The sequence below is a fragment of the Condylura cristata genome, unplaced genomic scaffold (assembly GCF_000260355.1).
Source record: "Condylura cristata isolate star-nosed mole 26May11 unplaced genomic scaffold, ConCri1.0 scaffold00006, whole genome shotgun sequence".
NCBI lineage: Eukaryota > Metazoa > Chordata > Mammalia > Eulipotyphla > Talpidae > Condylura > Condylura cristata.
The window spans coordinates 5023516-5051287 of NW_004567107.1; the positions used below are offsets into that span (position 1 = coordinate 5023516).

Below are 27772 nucleotides of genomic sequence, written 5' to 3' on the forward strand. Positions count from 1 at the left end.
CCCATCTTTGCTTCTAGGTATTTTATGCTTTCCGTTCTTATGTCTAGGTCTTTAATCCACTTCGAGTTGATTTTTGTGACTGGAGTGAGGCAGTGTTGGTGAAGTTTTGAGAGGAAAAGATGATGATTCAGAAATTTGAAAACCAGCCGAATTGTTGTATAAGGCAAAACTCTAAGATATGCTTAAGTATGTAATGACTGAGACAGGTTACCCACATGTCCTAGGAGATGTATCTAGAACTCCAGGACAAGGATGTCTGACTGAGCGGGGCAATTAAACTCAAAGAAGAAATAGATTAGGATGGGAAAAGAGAGCACTGTTTGTAAAACGGATCTAGGTCTTCAAAAAGGTTACCCTTTGCTTTTAAATAAAACACAACTCATTTTACATATAACCCATTTTACATATAAATGTAATTATGAAAGAGACAGACACTACATCTTCATGGTGATTATCTGTAGGTGGTAGGATTACAGATGAATTTAATTTCCCTGTGCTTCTTAGTAAACCTCAAGTTGCCTATAACAAACCTGTAGTCCTTTTATAACCAGAAAAATCTGTTTAAAAGTATACTGGAGAGCACACACGCATACGTCCACACACACAATGCTGGGCAGCAACATAAGCAATTTAAGGAGAGAATAAAAGAATTTTTCAGACATGGATTTTCAGTAAGACTGATCTTCTAGCTGATATGTGTCATCTGTCAGTGAGCTAAGCGTCCTTGCGGTCCAACAACAACGAAAAGAAGCGCGTGTCCTGCCACTTGAAGAGGTAAGAAATGCCCACAAATGACAGTGTAAGACATGATAGCTGTCAGAGCGAAAGCTGCCTTCCTGAAGAGAAGTGGGGGAGGTGGCAGGGAGCCGGCCTGGCAGAGCTGCGCCAAGAAGGCCTCTAGGAGGAGGGGCGCACACAGAGCAGCCTGACCTGGGAAGGGAAGACATGGCTCGAGAGCGAGGCTGTAGGAGCCTCAGTGTCTCACAGAGGGGCTCCTCCTTCACCCCGTAAGCAAGAGAGGCAGATGCGTTTGCGGCTTTGCTGCTGTTCCTGGCTGACTTGTTTGAAGGTACAAAGTGAGGTTGACAGAACTGGACTTTTGGGAAATATCTTGGGAGTGTGAAAGATTCTAAGCCCCCAGGCTCAGGGAAGTTAGAGCTGAGGGCTCTGACACCGGGCGTGATCTTCTCAGATGTGCTGAATGGGCTTAGAGAAGCCTGGGAGGGCACGAGACCTGCCAGAAGCCAGGAGAAAGAGGGACATTAAAGGACACACATGTCACACACAAAAGAGAGCCCAGAGACACGCACACCCCTGCCCCTTTCCTGCTCTCCTCAGAAGATGAATGAGGAACACAGGAGGGACCAAAGCCGCTGGCATCACGGCACCTGGGAAAAAGGCAACAGCTCTCCCGCTCACTCCAGACCGAGTCCAGCCTGAATCTAAACACAGACCTCCAGTGGTGCTTCTGCGCAGGACAGGTTTGAGGGGCACTGGAGTGACCTGTAACAACAGCTAAGGACTGCTAAGTAAGTACACCCTGCTGTGGTAATGGGAGTCAGCTCGGCGGCTTACTGGTTGTGGGACCCTGGGCAAGTCCTGATCCCTCGAGCCTTAGGTACCTCATCTGAGGTCAAATAGGGATGACACGATCTACATCTCATCGGGCAGAGGTGAAATTTCAAGTTGTGCATAACACATATGTATTTCCACACACCCCACACACGTGGAGAACGTGGGGTCAAACTGCGCGGGCCCAACTATAGCAGCTTTTCTGGAAACAGATGATGTTAACTTACAGTGTCCGTAAGCAGTACAGGGCTGGAGATGCAATTTTTTTTACTATTTTCTTGTGATTCTCTTAACAGCCATTCTTGTCTCTTCTAACTTACTTGATTCCAAGAATACAGTACATATACCTATAACAAGCAAAATATGTGGGATTGAAAAGGCTTTCGGTCAACAGTAGGCTGTTAGTCAACCTTCGGGAGTCAAGTTATATGTGGCATTTCAACTGCTTGGGGATCAGCGTCCTTAATTCCCACATTGCTCAAGAGCAGCCCCGGGGGAGGGAAGATGACCCAGAAAGAGCAGGCAGAATGAGGAGTGTTTGAGACCGAGCCTGAGGGCATGAAAATGTCAGGGCAGGCAGGAGACAGGGAATCCCCAGAAGCCCCAGCAGCGGAGCAGCGGGAGGCAGGGAAGAAGCGGGAAGAAGCGAGGGCAGAGGCACTCATGCGGGAGGGGTTCCGAGACGTTGCAACTGGCCCAGCAGCAGAGCAGCCTCCTCTGAAGATAAAGATTGGAAGCATTTGGTCCCCAGAGGGCTTTGATGACCTTGGCAAGAGCTGGGTAGAGAAGAATAAGGAGCTGCATCTAAAGAAGGAATTCAGGGAGGAAATGCGGAGCTAGGCAGAGATGAAAAGGAGAATCTAGAGGGAAGTAACCAACCGGCCTTCACATCTATTAAGCAAGCACAGTGTGCAGCTGTATTTCGAAAGACCCCACGCAGTGATAACCACAATAGGCCAATTATAAAGCTGAGGGCAAAAAAGCACAGTCCCTCTCCTTACATACTCAGGAACCCAAAATAACTGCTTTAATTAAATGGGTAAAATCATTCAATAAAAAAATAAGAGTATCCATGAGGTTCAGCGCTACCACAGGGCTGTGAAACAGCCTTTTTTGGTCAGACCTTGGAGCCTGCGCTGGATTTGGGGGCCTGACTTTCCCTAAATGTCACCTCGTGGAGGGCAGCGGGAAGCAACGTCTAGAGCACACTGGTGTCACTCCCTTCACCAAGAGGATGAGAGGCACCTCCACCCTGTGCGTGGACGCTGGCTACCACCAGGACTGGTCAAGTGGGAGCGAGTGCGAGGGCCGGGTGGCTTGGGAGCACCAGGAGGAGCGAAGGGGCCCAGTGCTCTGACTCTGCAGCCCTTGCAGATTTGCCCCAGGGTGCCTGCCCCCACCAACCGCCCCCCCCCCCATAGGTCAGGAGGGCTAGACTTGACTCTGGGGGTCTGAAAATGAGGCCCGTCCTGAAAGGGGGGCAAAAGACAAAATCCCTTTTCAACTCTGATGGCACTAAAGGAAGGTCCTGAGACTCTTCCCACAGGTCCTCATCTGGATTTGCTGTGCGAAGGGCAGAGCAATCCTCAAGAGCGAGTGGCACACATTCCTCCAGATCTCCCGGCTCCCTTCCACCCTGTCCACCGCGCCAGCCCAAGGCATCACGCCAAGGCCCAGAGCAGGGCAAGAAAGCCCAGAAGGGCCAAGAAAGGCAGGTCAGGAGCTTCTGTCCTTGTGGTTGGGTTTATTCTAGGCACTAAATGTCAATCAGTCAGGGTGTGGTCATCTCTTCGGTTAATTCTTTTTTTTTTTTTTAAGATTATTTATTCATACAGAACTGGGGTACAGGCCAGAGATGCGGAGGGTGAGAGGATTCACCAGAGACAGAGTGGGGAGCAGAATAGGAAGATCGACGAAGTACACTGCTGAGGGGAGCAGCGGGCGGGTCAGGAGAGGTCTGCCGCGCCATGTGGATCTCCTAGGGGCAGGCGGGGATCGAACTCATGCGGAAGTGGCTTAAGCTTCTTAGTGCTTTGCTGTACTCCGCTGCGCCACCAGGGAGGGCCACTTTGGTTAATTCTTTATGAACATTCTCTTAAAACCAAGCTTTGCTAAGAACTGGACTCATGAGAGGCTGAAATTTCAGGTTTGCGTGACATCTAAGTTGGGGTCCTCTGCACTACTGTAGGGCAAGGTGCTTCTCCCACCTCCAGGTGCCTGAGACACAGGCTGCAAGCAGCGGGGTTGCCGGAGCCTGGGCTCAGAGGCAGAGACCCCGCGCACGCACGCTGCAGTCGGACAGTCTGAGACGGGCGTGGGCCGAAATGCCACTTCTACCCTCGCTGGCCTGGGACCTCTCCCGGATCCTCAGTCAAGGGGGGATTTATTCCATATCAACACGATCAAATCTATCTACTGTCCACTACTATTAATGAGAATTAAATAAGTAAATTCACTTCAGTGGCTGGAACATCGTAAGCAGTCAATTTATGTTAAACTAGTAATAATAATGAAACAACAATCATAAAATTGTTCTGATTTTCTTCTACTGCATCAACAATTATATGACTGAGTCTCCAAGTTCTATATCACAGAAAATAGTGGCAATAATTTTAAATTGGAGAAGATCCAAAGGGAGCAGTTACCAATCACTCACAAAGGCGGCAAAAATACCCACAAACACCCACAGCTTAGATCCCGTTACTGACTAGTGAGTCCTCCAAGACAAATGCTGTGCCTTCAGGTACCTAAATGCATAAAATGGCTCTCTAAGACCTCAAATAAGCCAGATTCAAATTAGAGAACATTTTCCAAAATTAGGATTTTAGTTGTAGAGTGTGGAAGTCTTGATGCTTGATGTTCCTGAGGGAAATATGTTGGAACCTGCAAGTAACTCTCAATTTGGTAATGCCATGTAGAATGCAATTTCTCCTATAACATGCCAAGAAAAAAAAAAAAGGCCAAAGACTCAACACCGAAAGAGAACAATAGCGCGGGGCTCGGAACGCTGGACCGGCAGCTGAATCCCTCATCAGCCGTGGTCATCATCTTCCTGCACAGACCCACAGGCATAATTCAAAGTCGGGCCTGAGTCAAAATACAAATTACTACACATCAGACTTCAAGCGTCCTCAGGCAGTCACTGCCTCAGCGGTTCAAACCTGCAGAGGCCAACCGAGTCCGGAGCAAACTGTTCTTTTGATTAACAGTGCAGGGGGACGTCTTTGAGGCCACCCTGAGTTCCTGACACAAAACCGCACTACCGTCTGTGGAGGAGCGCTTCTGTGCTTCTTTTCTGGACTGAGGGGAGCCTGCCTGCAGCTCATCCAAGGGCAGGCTTGAGCATCAAGGAACAGATGAAAAGGGAAAGACCCACCCACTACCCTGTGCTAGCCGGAGGTGAAATTCCGTGCCCGCAAGTGCCTAGGTGAGGGTTGCAGAAGGATCATCCGCAGGGCCAGGCAGGGGCGGGGCCTTTATTGCACCCGTAGCATTTACCATTCACAGCACATCAGTTTCTTGGCTGTTGAGGCAAAGGCCAAGGAAAAAAAATCAATAAGAGCTACAAACAAGCTTATGCTTTTTCTGACAGATTTCAATATAAAGTGATGAAGAACAGACAGTGGTGTAATAGCTTGCCCTGTTTACAGTGCTGCCAGGAGAGGCAGACTTTCCATTCATCACCAAGGAAAATGGATACGTTTTAGCTAGAATACACTGCAAGCTAATTAATTTAACTGGGGGTTGGGGGGTGGAATCAAAGAGTCTTGTTTTTACTTCCCTCTATTTTGATGCACTAAGCTCTAATTTCACCAAATTGAGCCATTCATTAGGTACGAAGTACCTAATGCTAAACACTGTGCCCACTACCAGGACTCCACTGGTAAGTAAGGAGCTGTGACTGCTATTACAAGGGAGTTCACATATATCCTTATGGTGGGATTAAGCGTGCCCGCAGTAACAGTCTACTAGCAGACATTTTCACCAGATGCTTTTAGTTTGGGTTTTTAAACCATCTATTCGACTGAGGGAATGCTAGAGACATATGTAGGGGTTCCTGTTCAGCTCATGCACCTTAAAACTGACTTTTGTCTGTCTCTCTTTCAGAGACAATCCCTTTGCTGAGCGATGGGTCTAAGAACCTGTGTTTATACCACAGGGCCTCACTGCCTCGAACAGAGAAGCCAATGTATCTGGAGTCGGGAACTAGGGCCCAAGAATGAACAGAGTGTGGTGGGCGATGGAGCTGTGAGAGGTATAGAAGGGCAATGGGTATATGAAGAAAACTACCTAACAACATTTTTAATAGGGGCGATGTAAGTCAAAACCATTGTGGGCTACCACCTCAGGTCTCATCAAAAAGACCTCCAGCAGTGAGTGCTAGAGAAGCTACTGAGAAAGAGGAAGACTGTTACTTTGTTGGCGGGAATGTAAGTTGGTTCAGTTATTTTGGACTTATATTACAAAACTAAAAATGGAAATACCACATGATCCAGCAATCTTACTTTTGGGCATCTATCCAAAGAACACAAAATCATCAACTTGAAAAATTATATGCTCCACAATGTTTATTGCAGCACTTGTGTTTGGAAGCAACGTTAACTGTCCCCTACACTAGAGGGCTGGATAAAGTTGTGGTTTGCTGTATGCAAAGGAATACTCTTCAGCTCTCTGGAAAGGAGAAATGGGAGAAGGTGGAAGAGGAAGGCAGAATAGGGCTCAGGCAGGTTCTTGCAAGACTTTGTAAAAGGTTTAGTCTTGAAGTGCAGTGAAAGATTTTAAGAAAACAAAGACATTGTGTTGTCAAAATTGTGAAACATTACTCCACCAGAAAGACCAATGCCCAGGTTCACGGGATGTAAGAGAAAGCCCAGAAAGGGACTTTTGCATGTGTGGCCAACCCACAAGGACACCAAGACCCCTCCATGGGGAAAGGACAGTCTTCAGCAAATGGTGCTAGGAACACTAGATATCCACATGCAAAAGAATGGAGTTGAACCCTGACCTCACTCCCTATATAGAAATTAACTCAGAATGGATCTAAGACATAACATAAAAGCTACAACAATAAAACCCTTAGATGAAAACATGGGCAATGATCTTCAAGACATTGGATTTGGTGATGACTTCTTAAACAGAACACTAAAAGCATAGGCAACCAGAGAAAAAACAGGTAACTGGGACTTCGTGGAAATTAAAAGCTTTTGTGGATCAAAGGGCATTGTCAAAAAAGATAAAAAGACAACTCATAAGAAAATATTTGCAAATTATTTATCTGCTAAGGTATTCATATCCAGAATATATATATATATATATATATATATATATATATATATCCTACAACTCAAGAACAAAGCAAAGAGCCCAAGTGAAAATGGACAAGACTTGGACACCTTAACTCCAAAGAATAATAGGCAAATGGCCAAAAACATATAAAATGATGCCAACACTATTCATCATTACTGAAAGACAAATCAAAACCCCAGTGAGTTACTACTTCATACACTTTAGGATGGCTATTGAAACAAAGGAAAGTGTTAGCAGGAATGAAGAGAAACTGGAACCTTTGTACATTGCTGGTGGAAAAGTTAAATGGTGCAGCCACTGTGGAAACAAGCCTGAGAGCTCCTCAAAAATATAAAAATAGATGTACCAGATGACCCAGCAACTCTACTCCTAGTTAATAAGCTCTAAAGAATTGTGAGTAGGGATGACAGAATTATCTATTGACAGATAAATGGAGAAAAGCAATGCAGCCTATACACTTAATGAAATACTATGAAGCCCTAAAAAGGAATGAGATTTAGGTATGTGCTCTAACATGGATGAACCTTGAAAATATTAAACTAACGGAAATGAGTTGGATATAGAGGACAAATATTATTTAATTCTATTTCTATGAGGCTCCTAGAATAGGGAAATTCATAGAGAATAAAGGTTACCGGGGCTGGGCAGAGGGAAAATTGGGGGGTTTGTTGTTTAGTTCTGTTTGAGATGATGAAAATATCCTGAAGGATGAGGTGATGGCTGGGTAACAGTGTATAGGTATTCAAGTCCCCGGAATTGTACATCCAAAATTGGTAACTTTTATGTTGTGGATATTTTACTACAAAAAGTCCCCAAAAAGCCAGAAGTAGGGAAATGGACTGGAGAGAGGCCACCATGCAATCAGGGGAAGCTGGTCTGCAGAGAGGCGAAGTCATGCACGGAAGAGACACGCAGAGGCCAGCACAGCTGAGAAGCCCAGTGCCGGAGAGGGCCGGAGCACCCCACCACAGGCTCTGCCAGGCACCCGAGGCCCAGGCCGCGTTCTGCACGCTGCTTCTGTGATCACTCGCCTCCTTCCAGCAGGGACTACGTGCACTAAGTACACCTTTGTTCCTTGTAATGCAAGGACCCCCCCATCCTCGAAGATGGGGAAGTCATCCCCCCTCCCGGAGATTAAGTGTGAGCAGTTGGTCTCTAAGGATACTATAGTTCCACAATAGTGGAAAAACTGGGCTGCTCCCCCCTTTTCCCTTGTGCTTAGCAGGGTGCCTGGCTACAGGCATCAGCCAATAAATAGTTGTTATGGGGCGGAGAAGTTCTCCCAAGGAGACTATAAAAACCTTTACTTCCACATTCTCACTGACCACATTTATACCAAATTTAAACGAAAGGAGCTAACTAAATTTGCTCCCATCACTGACCTAAACGGCCTTGCTTAGCTCTTCACAAGGGCTTCACCTAACTTGTTCATGGCCAGGAGAAGTTCATGCACGGTTTCCATCAAACGCAGCGTGGAGTGTCTCTACAACATGTGGGTCCGGGATGTCCACGATTTTATTGGGCTTCCAGCAACATTTAGCAAACTAGGTGTCAGAAATGTCCAATTCATTTTCTCATGAACACAGAACACATAAAACTTCTGAGTTGACAGCAATCAAAAAAAGTAAACACATGCCTTTTGCAGCAACATGGCTGGAGCTGGAAAAGATCATGCTTAGTGAAATAAGCCAGAAAAAAAAGGAAAAAATACCGATGGTTTCACTCACAGTAGGAGTATAACAGACCAGGCGAGAAAATAATAATAATGATGAACAGCTACATACCAGAGACATTTTACGGGGGTGGAGTGGGGGATGGGATCAAAAACAGTGGGGGAGGGAGATGCACTGGACTATGGCGATGGCACAGGGTGATTTGGTGATGGGAAACCCAAGGGGATTGCAACTGAGATGGGAAAAGGCACAGATGATGTAAAAATAAGCTGTTATATTATTTATTTAAAAAATTGCACAACCACAAATCTTCCCATAAAAAAACACATTCTGGTTTGGCAGTTGCTCCGGGGGGAAGAGCGCATCTCCTTCTTTAAGACACAAGGTCGGAATTTCAGGAGCCGCCATGAGCGCCAGAGCGGAGCTGCCCTCGCACTGCTCCGCACCAGCGCCCAGCTGTGGGTGCGCATCGCTTCCAACACAGGAAAACTAGAAACAACCTATTTTATAGAAGGGGGGACACTGTCACACAGATGCACTCAGACACACCAGTTAAAACGACAACTCGAAGACTCTGGCAAACACAGACATTTACCAGACACAGGTAAATGAGAAACGAGGAAGCAAAACGAGATCTAGCATTCGATGGCAGCCGCGGGGAAATGCCATTCTCAGCTAAAAGGCTGGGTGCTCCGGATGTGGGTGGGACAGTCACGGCAAGGTGGTAAAGTGGTACACAGAATACCGAGATATATCAAACTTCTACCTTGTGACGTTTTTAGAAGTCAGTTATGACCTACTCCACCCTGCTCTCCCTCTTGCCTACTCCTGAAGAGAAACATGAACAAATGGACTGAAGAAGTCTGGTCCATGAGCCGCCATGCCAGACTAGAGCAAGTGACCCCGCCTGGCAGGGGCGTGGGGGTGGGGGGGTGTCAAAGGCGGGGTTTTTTTCATTGCAGCCTTGGATCTGCGGCATCAACATCATCTGGAACTTGTTAGAAAAGCAAATTCCGGTTCACCGGAGACCTACTGGTTGAAATTCTGGGGTTAGGGGCCCAGCAGTGGGTTACATGGACTCCAGGTGGCTCTGAGGCCCGTCTGACAGCCCATGACTCCCCCATGTGCACGAGTCATCCTTCATATCTGGGTCTCCCACAAACACCACTCTCGCTTGGCACTGCTTATTGGATCAGGTGCAGAGCACCCAAGGTGGACTTTGCTGCCAGATTTTATCTTTCCCATGACAGCTGGTAACACGGACCGTGCCCACGTGCAGCACCTCACTTAATACTGTTCACCACCCTAGAGGCAAGTGATATTAAACCCCCCTCTCCATAGGTAGGAAGACTGGGGCCCAAAGAAGTCCAAGGCCATGCCACCAGTAAAGGACGAATCAGGAATGAGCTTAGACCACCGGATCTGGAGCACCCCTGGAGTGCTGAGAGGCTCACGGAGACTCTGCTGTGTCTCAGGAAGCGCTGATTCCCGCGCACACTGATGTCGGAACCTCTAGGTTCTGCTGCCTCCTACTCTGCCGGGGGACACCCGCGCACACCGCCCTTCAGAGTCATCACTGCTGTGTTCAGGCTGCTGCAGATATCCACCGTCTGTCCTTGGTGCCACGGCCAACCTCTTCTGGCCTCGGCAGGCCTTCCAGGCTGCTTCCCAGAGATCCCTGGATAGAATGGGTCCCTCCCTCCCTTCCTCAACAGTGTAGGTCTCACCGAGACTGATCAAATCCCACCCTGAATTATAACTATGCACACACGCCTTGGGCAGAGGCAGAGGGGCACGTTGTCACAGGGCTGGCTGACACCTCAGATACTGGCTGGGGCCATCAATGTCTTTCTGTGATTCGATCCATTCTTAGACAAGTATGCACCTTCTCTGCCCAGCTGGCGGCCAGTAAGCTCCATAAGAAAAAAATGCAACCCTATTTTATATCTCAGCCATACTCAGTCCTGGCCAGGTACCCAGTCAGGTCTATAATCGGTGCTTGGATTCAAGCTGGATGTTACTGGCACACGACTCTGGCATAAATTCTTTTGCTACTTAAACCCTATGAAAATGAAGCTTCTGTCAGTGGGGGATATTCATATAATATAAAGGATTCAAGTAAGTAATTTTTTGAAAATAGAAATAGTTAATTTAGTATTTTAATGGTATTAAATAATAATCAAGAGGATTTTATGAGCACATCTTCTTTAAAATATGCTCAAATTTGCCTACTATTGGGGGAAAAATCACAATTCTGTCTTTAAAAACTCAGGCTATTATATGTCTTCAATATGCTTCATTTCAAATGAAAGAATACTATTTTTAAAAATCATACATAAAAGCCAATGTCTCTCACTAAAGAAAAAGACATTTTCGTCCCAGCTATCTATCATCTATTACAGTCATTTATCTAATCCAACCAAAATATTTTGAACAGAAAGAAAAGATCTCATAAATATTCTAGTTCCTATCACATCTCTAGGAAATCAGAATATGTCGTTCAATAATATTTAAACCTCAAAATCCAGAATTGTTAACTTTTGGGAACAAGATATTATAAAACCCAAGTGCTAACTCTCTTGCTTCATAAATTATTTTATTTAATTATGGGCATCATTAACAGAGAAAAATACCAAGCCACAACATATTTTTCACAAACTGTAAGACACGGATTAAAAGTACGTAACAATGCAAGCAGAGACGATCAGATTATCACAGCCTTTCGATTGTCATTGACTCCCCTCCAGTCCTTCCACATTACCCACGAGCTCTAACAGCAAATATAAAACGAAAGCTCCGCTGAGCTTGGCGACCCTCTCCAAATCTAAATCAACGGACCACCACGGCACAGGCAGTGCAAACTTACCAGCTCCACAGATCCATAATGCTTCCTACTGAAATCCCCACGTCTACAGCCTAGGTCTTCCGAGACAGAGCTGGAACAAAAATGCTTCATCAGTATAATACATAGCGATCTGGCCACACACCTTCCGCAAGAATCGACTACCATTTGCAGCCAGGGCTGCGAGGAGCAGGCTGCCCAGCGCCTCACTGCAGGGGAGCCTCCTCGCAACAGAAACAGTGCCCGGCAGTCATGGCAGAGCCTGACTTTCCTGGAGCCCTCAGTAAAAAGAAAAACACCGCGTCATCCCTGGAAGTATAGGCAATGATTGAATTAAATATTTAGTCATTTGGAATGGGCTGAAATTTCCAAGGCTACTGGTGGTTTATAATTTTACTTCTGATAGCCAAAGGGGACAGCAGCCCTGCAGTGAACCTGAGGGGAGGGACAAAGCTTGCCGTTATCTTTCATTTAAGAGGGTCTCTTTATCCCAAATACTCAACGTCAAAATACCAGCATTGTTCAGTGCTTCACAGGAAAAATAAAACTTCAAATGGAAAGAAAAAAATCTGCAAAATCCTGGTAAGTCCACATGGGGGGGGCAGGCACCGTTAATGAATGACAATTGGGGGGAAAAACAAACAAACAAAAACCCAGAATAACAAAATCTAAAAATCTAACATCCAAGTATATTTAGTTTTTTGCATAGCAGTAGCTAATACTTTCCCACCGCCTCCCTCCACTCCCCAAAAAGATTTAAATTAAAAAAATCACAGATGTTGTTGAAAACCAATTAAAACAAGGGCAAAGTGGTTCTTGCATTTGCATCCTGGCAACTCCAGAGACACATGTCTTACCGACGGCTCATCTGCTCCGGACCCCAAGCCTAAGTAAGCGTTGGAGATCTGCCAGTGCAAACCGTTTTACTAAGTTGTTTTGCTCATATGTCATGCAAATAACTGATAAAACATGGAAAATAAAATTACACAGGAATTACATGCTTAAGGTCTCTGAAGTATTTGGGCTCTACCATGCAAAAAGGTGCCTTTAGTACCTTTTCATCCTTCCTTAAAGAGCAGGGGATATTTGCTCAATGGCAATCACCTTGGCACATCAAGAGCGAGCCCGAGTCTGTGGGCAGTGCCACAGAACAGGATCTGCCTGGGCGCTGTTTGACAGGCTCTGGGAAAGACAGCCTGAGAGAAATGAGATTACAGAGTCTAATGGTATTCGGCTTCCACCATTTCACAGAGACGGCTGAATTAATCTTATATGAGAAACTTAACCTTTTGTGTTCCTCACTTCCTTAGCTGAAAGGTGCAGCAAGTTAACGAATGCAGCTTGGCAGGGCGTCCAGATGTTACCCATGCTCCCCTCCTGCCTCTGGTGACATGCCTTTCACCCCAAAATCCTCTACAAGAGAATCAGCCCTGTACTCCACAGCTGATTCCGGTCTGCATCCCATATACCCTCCATGCCCATTTCCTCGCCTGTTTCAAAAGCCCTCTGGGGAGTATTGCTGTTGCCATACACAGCAGTCTTCCGATCCTTGTGGCAGCCTGCGTGATCAAGGCACAGGGACCCAGCGAGAGGTCCAAGCTCCAGGACTGAGGGTTTGCACAAAGCAGATGCTCCAGGGCCAGCGAGGGACCCCAGGCCCTGCCCAGACCTCAGCCCACTCAGGCCAACGGCCAGGGATCAAAGTAGCAGCAGCTCCTGACTCCAATGGCCAAGGACATGACAAGAGCAAGGATGCTGACTGTGGGACCCTCCCTGGGCTGTCCCTGGCACTGTCTTAGGATAGTGGGCCCCTCCTTGTGCCTGCCTCTAACTTTGCCGACAACCAGAAGCCAACACAGGAAAGATGACAACCCCATGTTCCGAGCAGTCACCCCTTAGAAGCCTCCTGGAGGGAAACAACACCCTATGAGAACAATCGAGAGAGATCTAAACAGAACATCTGCCATCGGGTGCCCTTTTCCCCTCTAATTACATTTCATCTAATGCACTGCAGAGAGCGTGTGAGCATGCTAATGGCGGGAGCCAGGCTCAGCTCTCCGGGTGCATACCAGGGCTGCAGGGGCACGCGAGCCCTCCCCAGGCTCTCTGAACCCCTGGCACCAGGGGCATCATCCAGAGCAGCTTTGTTCCTCAGGGCTGGTGTCTACCCCATGGCCTGGCACAGAGAGGTCATGCAGCGGCTGTTCCATCGATGAAGGGATTTGCACACTAGCTACTGCCTGTGGCACCTCGGGAGCACCCAGGTGGGCTGCCTGTTGATCTCCCAGGTGAGCTGCTGGTTCCACGGTAGGCAGATGCTGCTATGTGCTCGCCCAAGCCACTTCTCTTTCCCTCTGGCCTCGCCACAGGACTATGGCCCGGGTGCCGCTCACTCGGGTGCCTGCACTCTGGCCCAGAGAAGGTAGGCAGTGACCAGGACACTTCCAGAAACATCCAGGGTAGGTGCTCCCTCTCCTTCCCTATGGCCAGCTGGGCCAAGATGGGGCAAACCAGGGGCTCTGAAAGATACCAAGAACATCTGCGCCAGAGCACAGTGACAGCGAGAAGTAAACATGCAGCTGTGTTAACCACCCAAACTTGGGTTCACCTGTTAAAGCTCTCGTGTCACCTGAGCTAACACGGAAATCAGAATCTTGCAGAAGTGTTGCCATGGCAACACCCTAAACCACATGGCAATAGCTCTGTAGGTGGGTAGTGGCCAGTGAGGAAATGGCTCTCACAGGCTGGAAAAGCGGAGCTCTGCTTGGTAGAGGAGCAAAAGCTCCATAAACTCACGCCTGCAGTCCTTTAGAAGGTGCCCGTGCCCATTAGGCTGCGTCTCCAGTGAGTGCAGGTGCCTCTCCGACTAGTCAGCAGGCACTGCCTATAGGCTGCCCTGGGCAGGGACTGGGAGCCCAGGTAAACCCAGATGGGCTTTACGCAGAGAAGAAGGCAGAGAGGTCTAGAGACCAAGGGCCTCAGAGGTCTGGGAAATCATTCTGCTCTGGACACCAGACCACAGAATGTAGAAGTGAGGCTGAGAAGGTGGCCTCTTCCGGCCCTGCCAGAAGCATTTCTCACGAGTAACTCGCGCTCTCTTTCTTCATCAACTGGCTAAAAGAAAAGGGCTCTTAGGACCAAGAGGATAGAAGCCACACGTGAAGGAGGCCTGGCCTCGAACCGCCCGGTGGGCAGAAGGGCATCCCGAGGAGGCATTTGGGGGGTCAGCTGACTAGGGGCTCACAGCCTCTTTCTGAAAGATGTTGATTGGAACACGGCCACCCCTTTGCTTACAGAATGTCTGGTGATTTTTTTCCTTTTGATTTCAGAGTTCAGTACTTGCAGTAGGCCCTGGGGGGAGGGGGGCCCAAGCCCAAACTATCTAGTCCCCAGCCTCTGCAGGAAGGTTGCCAGCTGCAGACTCTTGCTGGTTGCAGGCCTATCCAGAAACTGCTCGTCTGCCAAAGGGAACACTGGATAGTGGTGTTTGTCAGCTAGATGCACGCGTTTGTCAGAATCCCTGGGCTTTCTGAAAATGCAGATTCCTGGCCCCACCCCAGAGCCGCTGACTCAGCATGTCTGTTCTTCACATGCAGCTGCGGGCATTCTTCAGCAGGTGCCCCACAGCAACACTTCAGAAAGCACTGCTCTCGCAGACCACAGACTCTGCAGCCCAGGGAAGCCGCCAGCCACAAGGCAGCACTGCAGAGGGCGGGACAGGCCCTGACCAAGGTTTCTGCACGGGAGCAGTGGGACTCCAGCCGAAGTGGCAGGTGCCAGTCTCTGGGCGCCAGTCCCCCATGTGACCCTAGTACCGTCTACTTGACAGAACCATAAAGAACAATTAAGAAAAAGCCCATCAAAGCTTATCCTACCAACAGTTTGTCACATGAGAGCTGCACTCAGTGGGTGTTCGATAGCTATTATTATTGCTCTTATGAATAGTGTGAATTCTGTGTGGGACTGGCAAGGGGAGTTCTGCATGCATGATGACTACCTTTTTAAAGAGTCTTAAGATACCATTCTCTTTCTTCCTGTAGCATAAAAGAGGCTCTGGGGGCCGGGACCGGCCTCCGAGGGCAGAGCTCACAACTGTACCTGCACTGCGTTCCTTGAGGGTGCAGCCTCGCTGGAAAATACTAAACCAGCGAGAACAGGGTAGGTGCAAAATGGAGCAGAGGGTTCAGGCTCCTCATAGGAGCCGCCACCTCCACGCTTAAATATAGTCCATCTTAATGAATTAATGCGTGAGGGTGCTGGGTCAGGCTTGGCAGCATGAACAGAGTGGGACTTGCAGGTTAAGTTCTGAGTATGGCCTGGGAGGCCAGCAGAGAGGGCCAGCTCCACTCCTCACAGAGCCTATAAAAAATGCCACTAGATATGTCACATTCCCAGGAAACAGGATGTCCCTCCCCCAAGAGTCAAATTTATGCAACTGAATAATGGGAATGAAGCCAGGAGAAACTCAAGGGGCAGCCCAGCAGACCAGGCTTGAGTGATGGCTCACTGGACCCCACTCATCCAGCCTCGGTTGTTTCTGAGGGTTAAAGTCAAGAGCAAGAATGGGGATTCTGCCTGGATCAGCAGAGAGAATTGTTGAGAAGCAATGGTCAGTTTTCAGAAGTCTACAGAAGGTGAAGTTCAATGTCAAGGGCTTCAAGACAATGCCTCAGCCCTCCCCACCACCCCCCATCCCCACTCAAGAGAAGATAGCAATCAGATGAAAGGGAGCCGCTTATTTGAGGGACAGGGGTAGAAAATGTGCCAGACTGCAAATGTGGCTTGAAGGGAACCGAGAGCCTCCTCATAGCAGACTCTGGAATAGCTTATCACACTTAAGGGACCAGTTGTCTCTCCTGAAGACAGTGACACAGAAAATCAGAGATGCGATTATGTTAATTTCTAATGATAAAATAAATGGAAGACTTTTGTCCTCTTTTGAAGGGCTTTCAGACCCCAGGGAGTAGGAAGTAAGCAGAAAAATTTCTAGAGCGCAAGGGTTCCCAAGAAATCCAGCCCCTTGGTTCTTATAGTTCTGCAGACAGCTCCCTGCTCCCCTGCTGTGCTTCTGGGGACACAGTACTATGTGTTCCTTGAACCAGGATTTTAAATTTGCTGTCCCTTAGCAAGATCCCCAAGCACTGAGCAGAGGGACATGCTCCATTTGAATCTCAGCTCACTAGCTCACTAGCTCGGTGACCTCAGGCAAGGAACTCATCCTGTCTGCGTCTGCGTCCTCGAGGGTAACCTGGCGAGAACACTGTCTGTCTTCAACTGAAAGAGGTCACCAGCGGCTTAGTGCAGCATTTGACACATAACAGCCACTGAGTAAGGCTGGCGTGTCTGTCTTGGTCAACACCACACCCACACTTCTACAGAGTACCTGGTTCATAGCAGGCCACTCAGTAAATATTTGTTGAGTCAATGAATCATGAATAAATGGTTACTTCTGCAGCTTCTTATAAAATTAAACACACAACTACTATGTGACCCACTACACAGTTGGGCATTTAGCCCAGAGAAATGAAAATGTATATTCACAAAAATCTGACACCCATGTCCCACTTTCTTCAAAATAGCCCAAGCTGGAGAAGGCCCAGGAGTTCTGGCAGAGGCTGGCTGTGCCAACAGTGGTCTGTCCACACCACCCTGCGCCACTTGGAAGGAACAGACTGGCCGAATCTCCAGGGAATAACGTTGAGTGAAAAAGCCTGGCTAAGAGGCCGCAGTATGCCTCATCTATAGAACATTCTTGAAATGACGAAGTTATAGAAGGAAGAGGGAGAAGGGAGCGGCTATGAAGGAGCCACACGAGGGGTCCCGAGTGAGGCAGCTGGTCTGGGCCTTATCCGGGGTCAAGGAGGACCGCACCTCCCCAGGGAGAGAACTGAGGGCCAAAACTGGCTTGTCTGGCCCTCCTGGCTGGGACGGAGATGCTGCCCCTGGAGCAACAGGGCGGCAGCAGCGCTTGGGTCAGCGCCTTTCTTGCCTCTGCCACTGGACTTATGCTCCTCTCCAAGTAAAAAGATTAATAAGAAAAAAAAACAAACCCGTGTGTCAGTCGAATATTTTCTGCTCCTTCCCAGGAGTGAGGAGCCAGCCCTGAGACACCTCCTAGAGTTTCAAGAGCAGTGAGAAACGTGAGGTACTGGGGCCGCACAGAAGCCAGAGTGCTGTGACCCACACACACCCTGCTGGCCAGGGTGGGAACAGCAGGACTCCGCTGGCTGCCCAAGGAAGAGTGAGGGGTGTGGCCCTGTCTTCACCCTTTCGCCCCTCTTTACGTCCTCACTATCACTTTCGCCCCTGCCCTCGGTCTGCTCTGGCTTCAGCTCTGCCCCATCAGCCTCCTGACTTCATTCTGTTCTTCAGTTTGCTGAGCTTCTTCTCATCTCAGGACCTGGCCACGTTCTCTCCAAACTCCTTCTTCTTCCTGATCCACCTCCTACCCCAGACTAGAGTCACAAAGACTACAAAGAGGCTGTATAACAGGACTTAAGATGACTTCTAAGATCTCTTCTATGAGAAAGTGCTTCAACCACCAAGGTGAGTCTACCCAGGGTGTTCTTCACCCAGCACGGAGGCTGGTGGCCAGCAAGGGGGAGGCCAGCAAGAGTGGGCGGTAGCTGGAGAGAGCACAGGGTGAGCCCACAGGCCACTTCCTAACTTTCTCGAGGGTCGAGCCTGGTGCTCACCACCGGAAGTGAACTGTCTGACACAGCGCATTCATACTTTTTTATAAGTCAGACGTAGAAATACCATGGATGTTCCCAAAGGTAAATCTCAAAAGGTTCGTTTCAGAGGTTACTATGCCAGCCACATGAGCCAAGCAAATGCCGTTGTGCCGTCACAATGAGCAAACTGTGGCCTCTTTCACTAGACCTCAGCTCACGAGCAGGCGCACGTCCTGCAAACAGTGCCTGCTGGCTGCCAGTCGGTGGGCGCCACTGCCGAGTGCAGCTGCCCACTACTATAACATTAAGAAGCAGGCCGGCCACAAAGGTCCAGCTCCTCCAGGTGTACACTTAAGATCCTTGCATTTTACTGCCTGTCAATGGTAACTCAAAAAATCTTTCAAAAAGCTGTACAAAGTATAGACCCTAAACTTAAATAAATCCATATCTATCTTATGCACAGAGAAATTATGTGCATAAGTGTTGCCCAAAATATACTTAGCCCGTCTAACGCCCCACTATCTCACTGTGTGACCTTGGATAGGAAACATCCTCTTCATGGGCCTCAGTTCCTACAAGTGCAAATGGGGTGTAATTAATGCATCACTTCAACAGCTGCTGATAACCACGATGTACGTCCCTCATAGGACTACTAGGTTTAGTGAGAAAATGCATATGAAGACTTTAGCGTGGTGTTTAGACCAAATATAACTATTTGAGTAGACAGAGGCTATGTATCCATGTCTCTCATTATGAAAATCTATGTTTGAGCAACAGCAAGAGAGAGAGAGGGGGGAGAGGGGGGAGAGGGAGGGAGGGGGAGGGGAGAGAGAGAAAAGGAAGGAAAAGAACTAAGAGCCTGTGGAAAGTAAGGACAAATCAGAATTTTATGTAATCTAAAATGTTCTCACTTTAAGAACATAGCTGCTGGGGAAGAAAAACTTTTCCACTATTCTCTTATTCCGTTCCTGGACCTGCAAATTAAGCTGACGAAGGCATACAAATTTTACTCTTTCAGATTGTGTGCACAGGAATTCCACAGAAAAGAAAACTCAAAGAAACTAACTCAGGGCTTTAAATGCCTTTAAACAATGAGGAATGAATTGTGGGGAAGTGACCAGCAAAAGGTAAAGGGCTGTGGGCATCTGGGGAAAGTGGAAAGGTAAACACACGGGAGGACTGATGGTAGGGGTTACTCAGTGGGGTTTGCTCATTCGGACGGCTCTGTCCCAGCACAGGGCTGCTGGTCCGGGTGGCGGAGGGGACAGCTTCTTCCAGCAGATGCGGCACGCAGAGAATTCCTCCTGTGTCTTGTTTTTTTGTTTATCTTCAGTTGCCTTCATCTCAAAATAATCTTTATTTTGCTGAAGTGGGATGTTTCAATATTTTAAAAAATTCTTGGTCTCAAATATAAAGGTGAATGCTCTAAAACAAACAGGAGTCTTACCCTGAGGCAACTCTGGAGAGAGGGATGGCTACTGTTTTCGGTGATGTACTCCAACTTCCTGGACCAACTGCGAGCCGTTCCAGGCCTAGCTGTTCTCAGTGTTCCTCTCAGACCTTATGGGGGGGGGGGGGAGAGCTGCTTACTCTACGTTTCAGGTCCAACTATATTTTGGGAGGTTTTCAGAAAGCCTCACTTCCCTAAGCTACTCAGATTCTGAGATGGTCTCTTGAGCAAACAGGCTAGGAAAGCAAGGTGAGAGAGTGGCGAGGGAAGGGCAGCCATTCCTTAACAAGCCGAATAATGGGTAAATGCAGCCAGAGAGACCCAGGTGGTAGCACCTTCACTTGGAGCATCATTACTAGAGGCGCGAGAAGAAAACACTGGCCTGCTTCTAAGGCCTACGTGGGAGTTTCAAAATTGAGAGTTGGCTCAGGTGAATTTAGGGCAGGACAGCCTGAACTTTTGCATCTTAGAAGCGCTGATTAAAAAGAAGACGTTCTCTACCACTATTTATAGTGTGTCCTCACACTATTCTGTACTGCCCTTCGGAGAACAGGTGAGTGCCAAAAGTGGGTTGCTGGCCCTCGAGGACCGTAAAATTTGAAAGTATCGAAGACCAAGAGTCCAAGGGATCCGGCCTTAGCATACGCAGAACCTCCTCGAGGGGAGATCACTTTTAGCAGCTATTCCTCTGGCTCTCGAGCTCCGTGGGGAGGCAGCTTCCATTCCCTGAAAAGGGTCAAGGTGTTGACCAGACAGTCCCACCCCACTCCCCCACTCCTGTCCTTCGTCCTCGACACACAGAACAGTGGCAGCAGGGGGAGCCCCACCTCCTGGAAGGGAGGAGGTCCACAGTCCTCTTCTATTGGGGCCACGTCCCCTGGGACCGCACTGCCCTGTACCTTCAAATATTTCCTGTATGCTCCTCAAACCAAATCTCCAACTCGGCTCTTTGTCTCAATGACCGAGTCCGAGTTTCAGCTCCTGGCCACCAGAGGCAGCCCCCAAACCTAACACGCCCCAGTCGCACCCTCTCTCAGAGGGACGGCCTTCTCCATGACAGTTCAGAAGGGGCATCGAGTGGCACCCAGCCCTGCTCCTGCCCCTCAGCGCTGCGTGCGGAGGCTGTGGCGAATCTCGTCGCCTTCCTGAAGAGCTAACCTTCCCGTGGCTCAAAACTCACCGCAGCCAGAGGGCTGGTCACTGCTCCTGCCCCATCAGCCTCCATCTTCTCTCCTACAGGCACTGCCTGTGGGAAACCCCAGAGGGGCTGCATGCATTATAAAGAAAGACAAACATAGAGTCCCGTTCTCCTTTTTACGTAAATGGTAGCATCCTGTTCCCAGTTGCTGTTTTGATACTTTTTCATTTAACATCAAGTTGTTGACCTTTCCAGATTACATCCCAGCAGCTCCCATGTTCTTTCCTGTGGCTACTGAGTCGCTGGACCAACCCCAGGGAGTGGCTCTCCATCCTTCATGGCCAGCAGCATCACTGCAGAGGCCACCGGACCCTGTCACTTTGCATGTGGCTACATCCACAAGGTCTTCCAGCTCCTTGCCCCGCTCTCCCCTCCAGCCCCACGTGCTCTGACCTAGCTCAGAACTTCACTGTTGCAAGGCTTCCGAGGGGGGTCTCTGACCTATGACCCTTCACTTACACCACGAATATGCAGTGAGCACTTTGCTTATGGCAGACACTGCTTAAAAAATGAATAAAACCAAAGCCCCTCTAACCGGATGCAACCTCCTTTCCTGGCTTACACTGTGGGAGCTCTGCAGCTTATCATTAAGTCAGATGGCTCCTTTCTGAATTTGAAATCAGTTGAGAATTAGTGAGAGTCAGGCAGGGGGAAATCCAAACGCCAGCTCCTCGCGGTCCGTGTTACGCGGGCAAACATGGCTGCTGGCAGGTTCAGAGTCAAACAGCTCCCACTTCCCCAGAGGTTAGACCTTGGGACCACCTGCTTGTGGGAGTGTGGCCAGCGAGAAGTGGCTCCCGGATTGCTATCGCAAGCTGTGACAGAAGAGAAAGAAGCGCAGGGAAGTCCACTCCTGCTTGAACAGAAGAGGAGACAACACACCACCTCCGTGGGCACCCAGATCCCAAAGCGGGGTGTGTAGGGTTGGGGTCTGGGGGGTTAGAGGTGTGAAGGGGGAGGCACCAGAAGTGACCCCCGCTCCCAGGAGCAACCCCAGCTCCCTCATGGGAGGGGAGCAGATGGCTCTCCACACAGCTGAGTACAGGGGACAGAATCCCACAAGGAACCAAAGCTTACTTCTCAGCACCGTATTAAAGCCAAGCAGCCTCTCTCAGGAGCAAACTAGGTCCTTCGAGACTTCTGAAGTTATATGTTTTTAATTTCTAAATTCAAATTTGCCTAATATTTGTATAATGCCTCGATGATGAACTCCTGCAAATACATGACAGCTTTCCTCAAAAGATTAAGAAGAAAACCATGGCTAATTCAGCCCAGTGAGGAAATGAAGTCTGATTTATATTTTTAAAGAAATACAACTTTCTAGTAGCATAATAAAATTAATCATAGGGAGTGCTGATAATAAAAAGAATTAGGAGATAATTCAGAGAGGATGAAAAACTTTCAAGCTATTCTCCACCCCCTTCCCCGCTGACATCATTTCAGCTGAAAAAGCCCTGGATCTTTCTAATGGCTCTCCCTTGTTTCTGGTGTACTGACCTAAAACCTCTCTGGAGAAGTGTTACCTCACACAGGGCCGGTGGTAGCCCTGAAACAAGCTTATGAGTCAGGAGAAGCGAGGTGAGCAGGGAGCCTGGCAGACTGCCTTCTGCCTCTCATCCCATCCAGTGGAAACTGCATTCTCAAAGGTGCCTTGCTAATCGTCCAGCCAATGGTCAGATTTTTGAACTTTCTGTTGCATTTGACACCTTAAGCCAGATTCATGAGCAATCCTCCTCACTCTCAAAGGAATTCTACTGAAATAGGTCTCATGAACTGTAATTTTGAAAAACTTCCTTTGAACCCGTTCACAGACCATTCCCCTTCTGCTCGAAACGCCCCCACCTGGCTGACACGAGCATTCAAATCCTGTTCTCCAAGACCACAACTTTTCTTTTCCAAAGCCTTTCTGCTCGGGGGCAAGAAAAAACTTTCCCCTCTTCCCTAGGAACAGACCTTCCTCCACAGAACAGGAAGGGCGTGTGACCATGCTGGGCAACTAGAATCCTCCTACAGGGCTCTTCTCACTGATGGGGAAGATCTTTCCTCTCAAGCTGCAAAGCTGTAAGAAGCCCAGCTGCCTGAGATCACACTGCCTCTGCATGGTGAAAACCCGCGGACAGCAAGAGAAGCAGGAGAAACGAGGCCAACAGACACGAGACAGGTGGCGGAAACGAGAGCAGAAGGGGCCGGTTGCGCTGCACTGGAGTCCTGGGTGGAGCCTTCCTGCAGGTGGATCGGCCCTTTCCTGGCCTGGTGACACGAACCTTCTCTTTTGTGGCCCCAGCTAATGTGAATTGAGTTTGACAGCCAATAAGTTCCTCCCTAGCCCACTTCTTTATTGGCTTTCCAGCCTCCTCTCTGGACACAGCTGGGGGGTGAACTTCTGCAAAGCAGGGTTCAAGCCATCAAAGGCCTGTCTCCCAGCCTCCTCAGGGTTAGATACATCTTTCACAGAATTTAACTTTCCAGATCCTCCATGACTTCACCACCCAAGAGACAAACCAGGATGCGGCCATTTAAAATATCCTCCTCCCTGGCTCCGTGCCTATTCAAATAACTCAAGAAAGAGCAGTGACAGAAGGGAAAGTTCTACACCTTTTCCAAAGCCCATTTCATGGATGTCTCTCTAAGAAGACTTACTTAAGCAACTCCTTCCCCTAAAGATGTACTTGTGCCCTCTTCAGTCCTGATGGCATTTATCTGATGATCTTTGTCTGGGTCTAGCTTGAATTTTGTGTGTCTTGACTCAGAGCCCTCAAAATAACTGTAAGGCCACTAAGTTTGCCCACATCCAAACTCCACTAGTCGCACATTTACCAGGTCCACTTAAACCTTCTTCTTAAATAGTTCTTAATCAATCCCATTGTTCCTGCCGTTTCTCAGAACAATAACAGGTCTCTGTACCTCCAGCCTTATCCTACCACAATCTAGCTGCCCACTGACACCTGTTAGCTTTCCGATGTGAATCTGATCATGCTATGGTCCAGCCCAGATAGCCAAGACCTCACCTCTTAACAAGGCAGTTCAACCTGCGCCTCCCAGTGCCTGTGCTCTGCCTATCTCCCCAGGTCACGGCCCATCTCTCCCCAAGAAGCCCTGGGCAAGCCTGACTATTCATGGTTCTTTTAACACCCGAAGTAATTTAATGCTGCTGCCCTTTGAATATGGCCCCCTCTGTCTGGGAAGGCCTCCCCCGCTTCTGGCTGGTTAAGTTCAGTCCTTCAAGTATCCCCACTGAGAAATCCTGGACTGCCCTAGGTAATGGCACTTTTATAAGTGCTCCTGCCACCCCGTCTGCAGGGATGCTTCCTTTGCATCCCCAGTGTCTAGCGCCAGACCCAGCACAGCACGCAAGTGCTCAGTTAATTGTTTAACAGACACCAGAGCCTTGACTGGCCAAGAGCAGGTATTTATGTAGCATGTAGCTAGCAAAAAGTCCGGCTCTTGCTTGGTAAACTTCACTGCTATCCAGTGCTGTCACATTCTTTGCTCACTCTGGACAGTGACATTCCATAGACAATGCTCGCGACTGCTCAGCTGGATACACTGAGGCTTAGAGGAGGGCTCTGGGGCCAGACAGACCTAGATGGCAGCTCTGTCACTTATAAGCATGTGTGTCCTGGACAAGTCTCTAAACCCTCTGGACAGCAGCTTCCTTATCTGTAAAATACTTCATCGTGTGTGTGAAAACTAAATGAGAATACATTTAAGAATGGGTTTGAATGAGTGGCCCTCGGAATGAGAGGGGTTCTTTTTAGCTTCTTTTCCAGAGAACCCAACATGACTCCCTGATGGACTCAGTTTCTGATCTGGCTCCTGCTGTCCTCCACTTGCGCTCTCTCTCTTTGTCGCTGGTTAGCTAGCATGCAGCGACCAATCACCAAAAACCGATCCCACCCCACTCCGATTAGGCTCCAATAGGGCGCGGAAGGGGCCACCTTGGACAGCTCCCGTTGCGTCCCATTGGCTCCCCTGCAGTCCTGCTCGCCCCTTTGATGCGCCACCCCCGCGGTGCACTGTGGGGTTTGTAGTCTAATAAAGAGGCCTTGCACTCCGCCTGGAAGGGAAGGACCCTGGGCTAGGCTCCCCAGTGTTCAACCCAAAGCTTCTCGGTTGGGTAACCTGAGCACGAACTCCCTCTGCTAATGAATGCCGGAGGAAAGAAGAGTGACCCCGTTTTCTTTCTAGATGAAACCTGGTTGCCCTGCCTCCCTACAGCATGCTAAGGCTGCTGCTTTACCAGCAGACCCCAACAAACAGGGGCATGTATGTGCTCAGCTCATTACCATTCGCCACAGTGTTCAGTTTCAGACCAAAGGTATATCAATTCTCATATTTTCATCAACGAGCCTAAGAAGTCTTCTGTGTAAAGTGCGGAAAGCCAGTGGTGCCTCCACACTTCTCCCCAAAGAATCTGCTGCAAAACTAGCTATCACGAATTCTGTTAACCCGTGGAGCCATTCACATTTCAAACTGCAACACCCCTGAAGATCATAAAGAGCTACCAGTGGCTCCCCATGCCAGAGATATAAAGTTCAGACCACCCCAGCCAGCAGGCAAGGGCTTTATAAGTAGTGTTTGGTGACATTTTAAAAGCAGCTTTCTCAACATGGTCTACACGTGAGAATGGCCCAAAGAGCTTTTAAAAAACTGGTGTTTTTATCACTTTTTACCAGTATTATTCAGCATGCTGGAGACATGGTGCAGGCTTCCTGTACGTTTGTCAAGCTCCAGGTGACCCACCTGTTTATAAAGGGGATGGAGAAGCGCTGGCTTAAAGTCTAGCCACTGCTGCGGCTCTGAGGCTTTGCACCACAGTTTCCTCTGTTCCAGGTGGCCTTCTCCCCAGTCCTGCCTGCCTGAGTGCAGCTGCTCCCCTGGTCTTCTCTGTCTTCCTGGACTCATGACTCACACACAGCACTGCAGCTCCTTGGTTACCTGTCTGTCCCCCTGTATAGATGTGACCACCTTGAAGGAAGGTGACCTCAGGAGTTCTCCACTCCTCCAGAAGCGCTATCTTAAAAGTGGTGTTTTCATCCTCTCGGGTGATCCCGACTGAAGCCGCTAGCTTGGCATCAGCTTCATAAAAGCACTGCAGCTCTAGGAAGCCCACAGGTGTTTGTTGCCTTGAGTGAATGAAGCACCTTGTTTTTAACTCAGTCACATTGTTGTACCCAACTGCTTGATTCCCCTGAGCACTGAGCACTGCCTTGGAACAAACAGTATCACACCACATCACAAAGCCCTGGCGAGTCAGGGGTGAACAACTTGAACTCGCCACCCGATGGGATGTCCAGTCCATGAATACAGAGCTGCTATACCGTCACTATCAGAACTTCTTCTGAGCAATAACTGGAACTTCTCCCCCTTCCACCCACCATTTAATACTCAAGGGTAAGGGAAATAATCTTGTTCTTTTATGTGTCCAGTAGGCTGCTGGCACATAGAAGGCAGTCTGTAAATGTTTGCTGAATCAAGATACACTTTGGATAATTTTTTGATTAATGGCCGTCTGTGTCTCATGAACTGTAAAGCCCCTGTAGACAGGATCTGAAATCTGCTCAAGGACTGAATCTGTTTTGCTGGCCATGCAGAGAGGGCCTAGTAGTGCCAAATGGACACTGACGACCAAAGATCTGAATAAGACATCATTAAGCAGTGAAATCTTCCAAACACCCACCCCCTTCTCCTGTCTTATTCTCTCCCCAAAAGCTAGCAAGTATTTTCTTCCTGCGCATTAAGTTAAACAGTAGCCAAGCAGATAGCGCTTCATTTACTTACTTACAGGTTGACCTGGGACTCTCCATCAGGGTCTTTTGTTGGCCACGTCTGGAGGGGCTGGATGCCAAAGGAGAGAGACGACTTTGTTTTCCATCGCAGGGTTTGTGCCACCTGACTCCCACCGGGTCCCTTTGCCAGTGGATCCATCAGTGGGCCTGGAGGCTGGAGTGCTGTGCTGAAGCAGAAGGAGTTGGAAAAGGCACTGAGAACAAGGAAGAAGGGCAGGACACTAACTGGCCCACCCTGGTCCTCTCCCCCCGAGGCTGGCCCCTCAGTAAGTGTGGACGGAGATGCCAAGGCACCCCCAAGCCTCTGGGGCCCCAACACAACCCTACCACATGGAGCAAGGTCTATGAGCATCTCGACCCTGGAAACCAACCAAACACTATTGCCCTCCTCAGCCGTGAGTGAAGGGTCTAAAGTAAACTGGCTTTTCAATAGTCACAAATGTATCCAATAAGGCAGTGCTTTTTCTAGAACACTACTGAAGAAGAACTAGTGGCAGGTCCTCCTGGCCATCCAAGCCTCTGGGATGGCTTGGTTTCGCTCTGAATTTCCAACTGAAATACCCAAGAAGACTCACCGGACAGGTGCCGCAGCCACAACACGGCAGAGCCCTAAGCCCAAGTCTGGGGAGCACCTGGCTAGGCTCCGTAAGCACCTGTTGACTGAATCACGTAGCCGCATTTCCAAGACCTGTCTGCTCCTTTGTCGAGGACACAGTGAGGAAGGGGGCACAGCCAGCTCCGGCCAAGGGGGAAAGGCGGTCAGCCCTGCTCTCTGCTTGGAATCGTCCTCAGAGCCAACTAGCACCATTCTTCTCTCGCCTCTACCTCAACTGACAAGCAAACAAAATCCAATTCTTTGGCAATGGAAAAATAAAAATAAAAGGCAGTCTTAGGTAACGTTTTATAACTTTATAGATAATGCTCTATCGATGACATGAAGACAGTTCTTTATAATGTCTTTTAAAAAAGGACTGTGACAAGGCAGAAGCCTAGAGCCGAGTGACTCGGGGACAACTGTCAACAGGAGGCATCTGCGCAGGGAACCTCCAGCATGCTGCAGGGCGGATGCCAAGAGAAGTGACTCCAGGCAGCCTGGGTGTTTGGAGCCAGATGGGCACTGCCCACTCCCAAGCTGCTCTGGCAATGCCCGGCAGGCCCAAGCAGCAGGCATGTTGCAAAAGCAAAAGCAAAGAGAAAGGTTATGTAGCGGCCCCACCCCGACATCCCTACCAGGAAGGGCTCAGGCCTTCCTGCCAGGCCCCCTGAT

General features: G+C 48.8%; 1 protein-coding gene across 3 annotated transcripts in view; it reads right to left on the reverse strand.

The window, feature by feature from the left end:
* GARNL3 (GTPase activating Rap/RanGAP domain-like 3) overlaps positions 1-26669 on the reverse strand; it is a 106654-nt gene extending 79985 nt beyond the window's left edge. For 2 of the 3 annotated variants that reach the window (XM_012721379.1, XM_004677317.2), the window contains exons 1-2: positions 26502-26669; positions 11419-11488 (exon numbers count right to left, since the gene is read on the reverse strand). In XM_012721379.1, coding sequence (XP_012576833.1) covers positions 11419-11488; positions 26502-26644 — 213 coding nt within the window. In that variant the 5' untranslated portion in view covers positions 26645-26669. Of the gene's footprint in view, positions 1-11418; positions 11489-26497 lie in introns of all 3 variants that reach the window. The other variant, XM_012721380.1, reaches the window with a different exon arrangement.
* Between the last annotated feature and the right edge of the window lie 1103 nt (positions 26670-27772).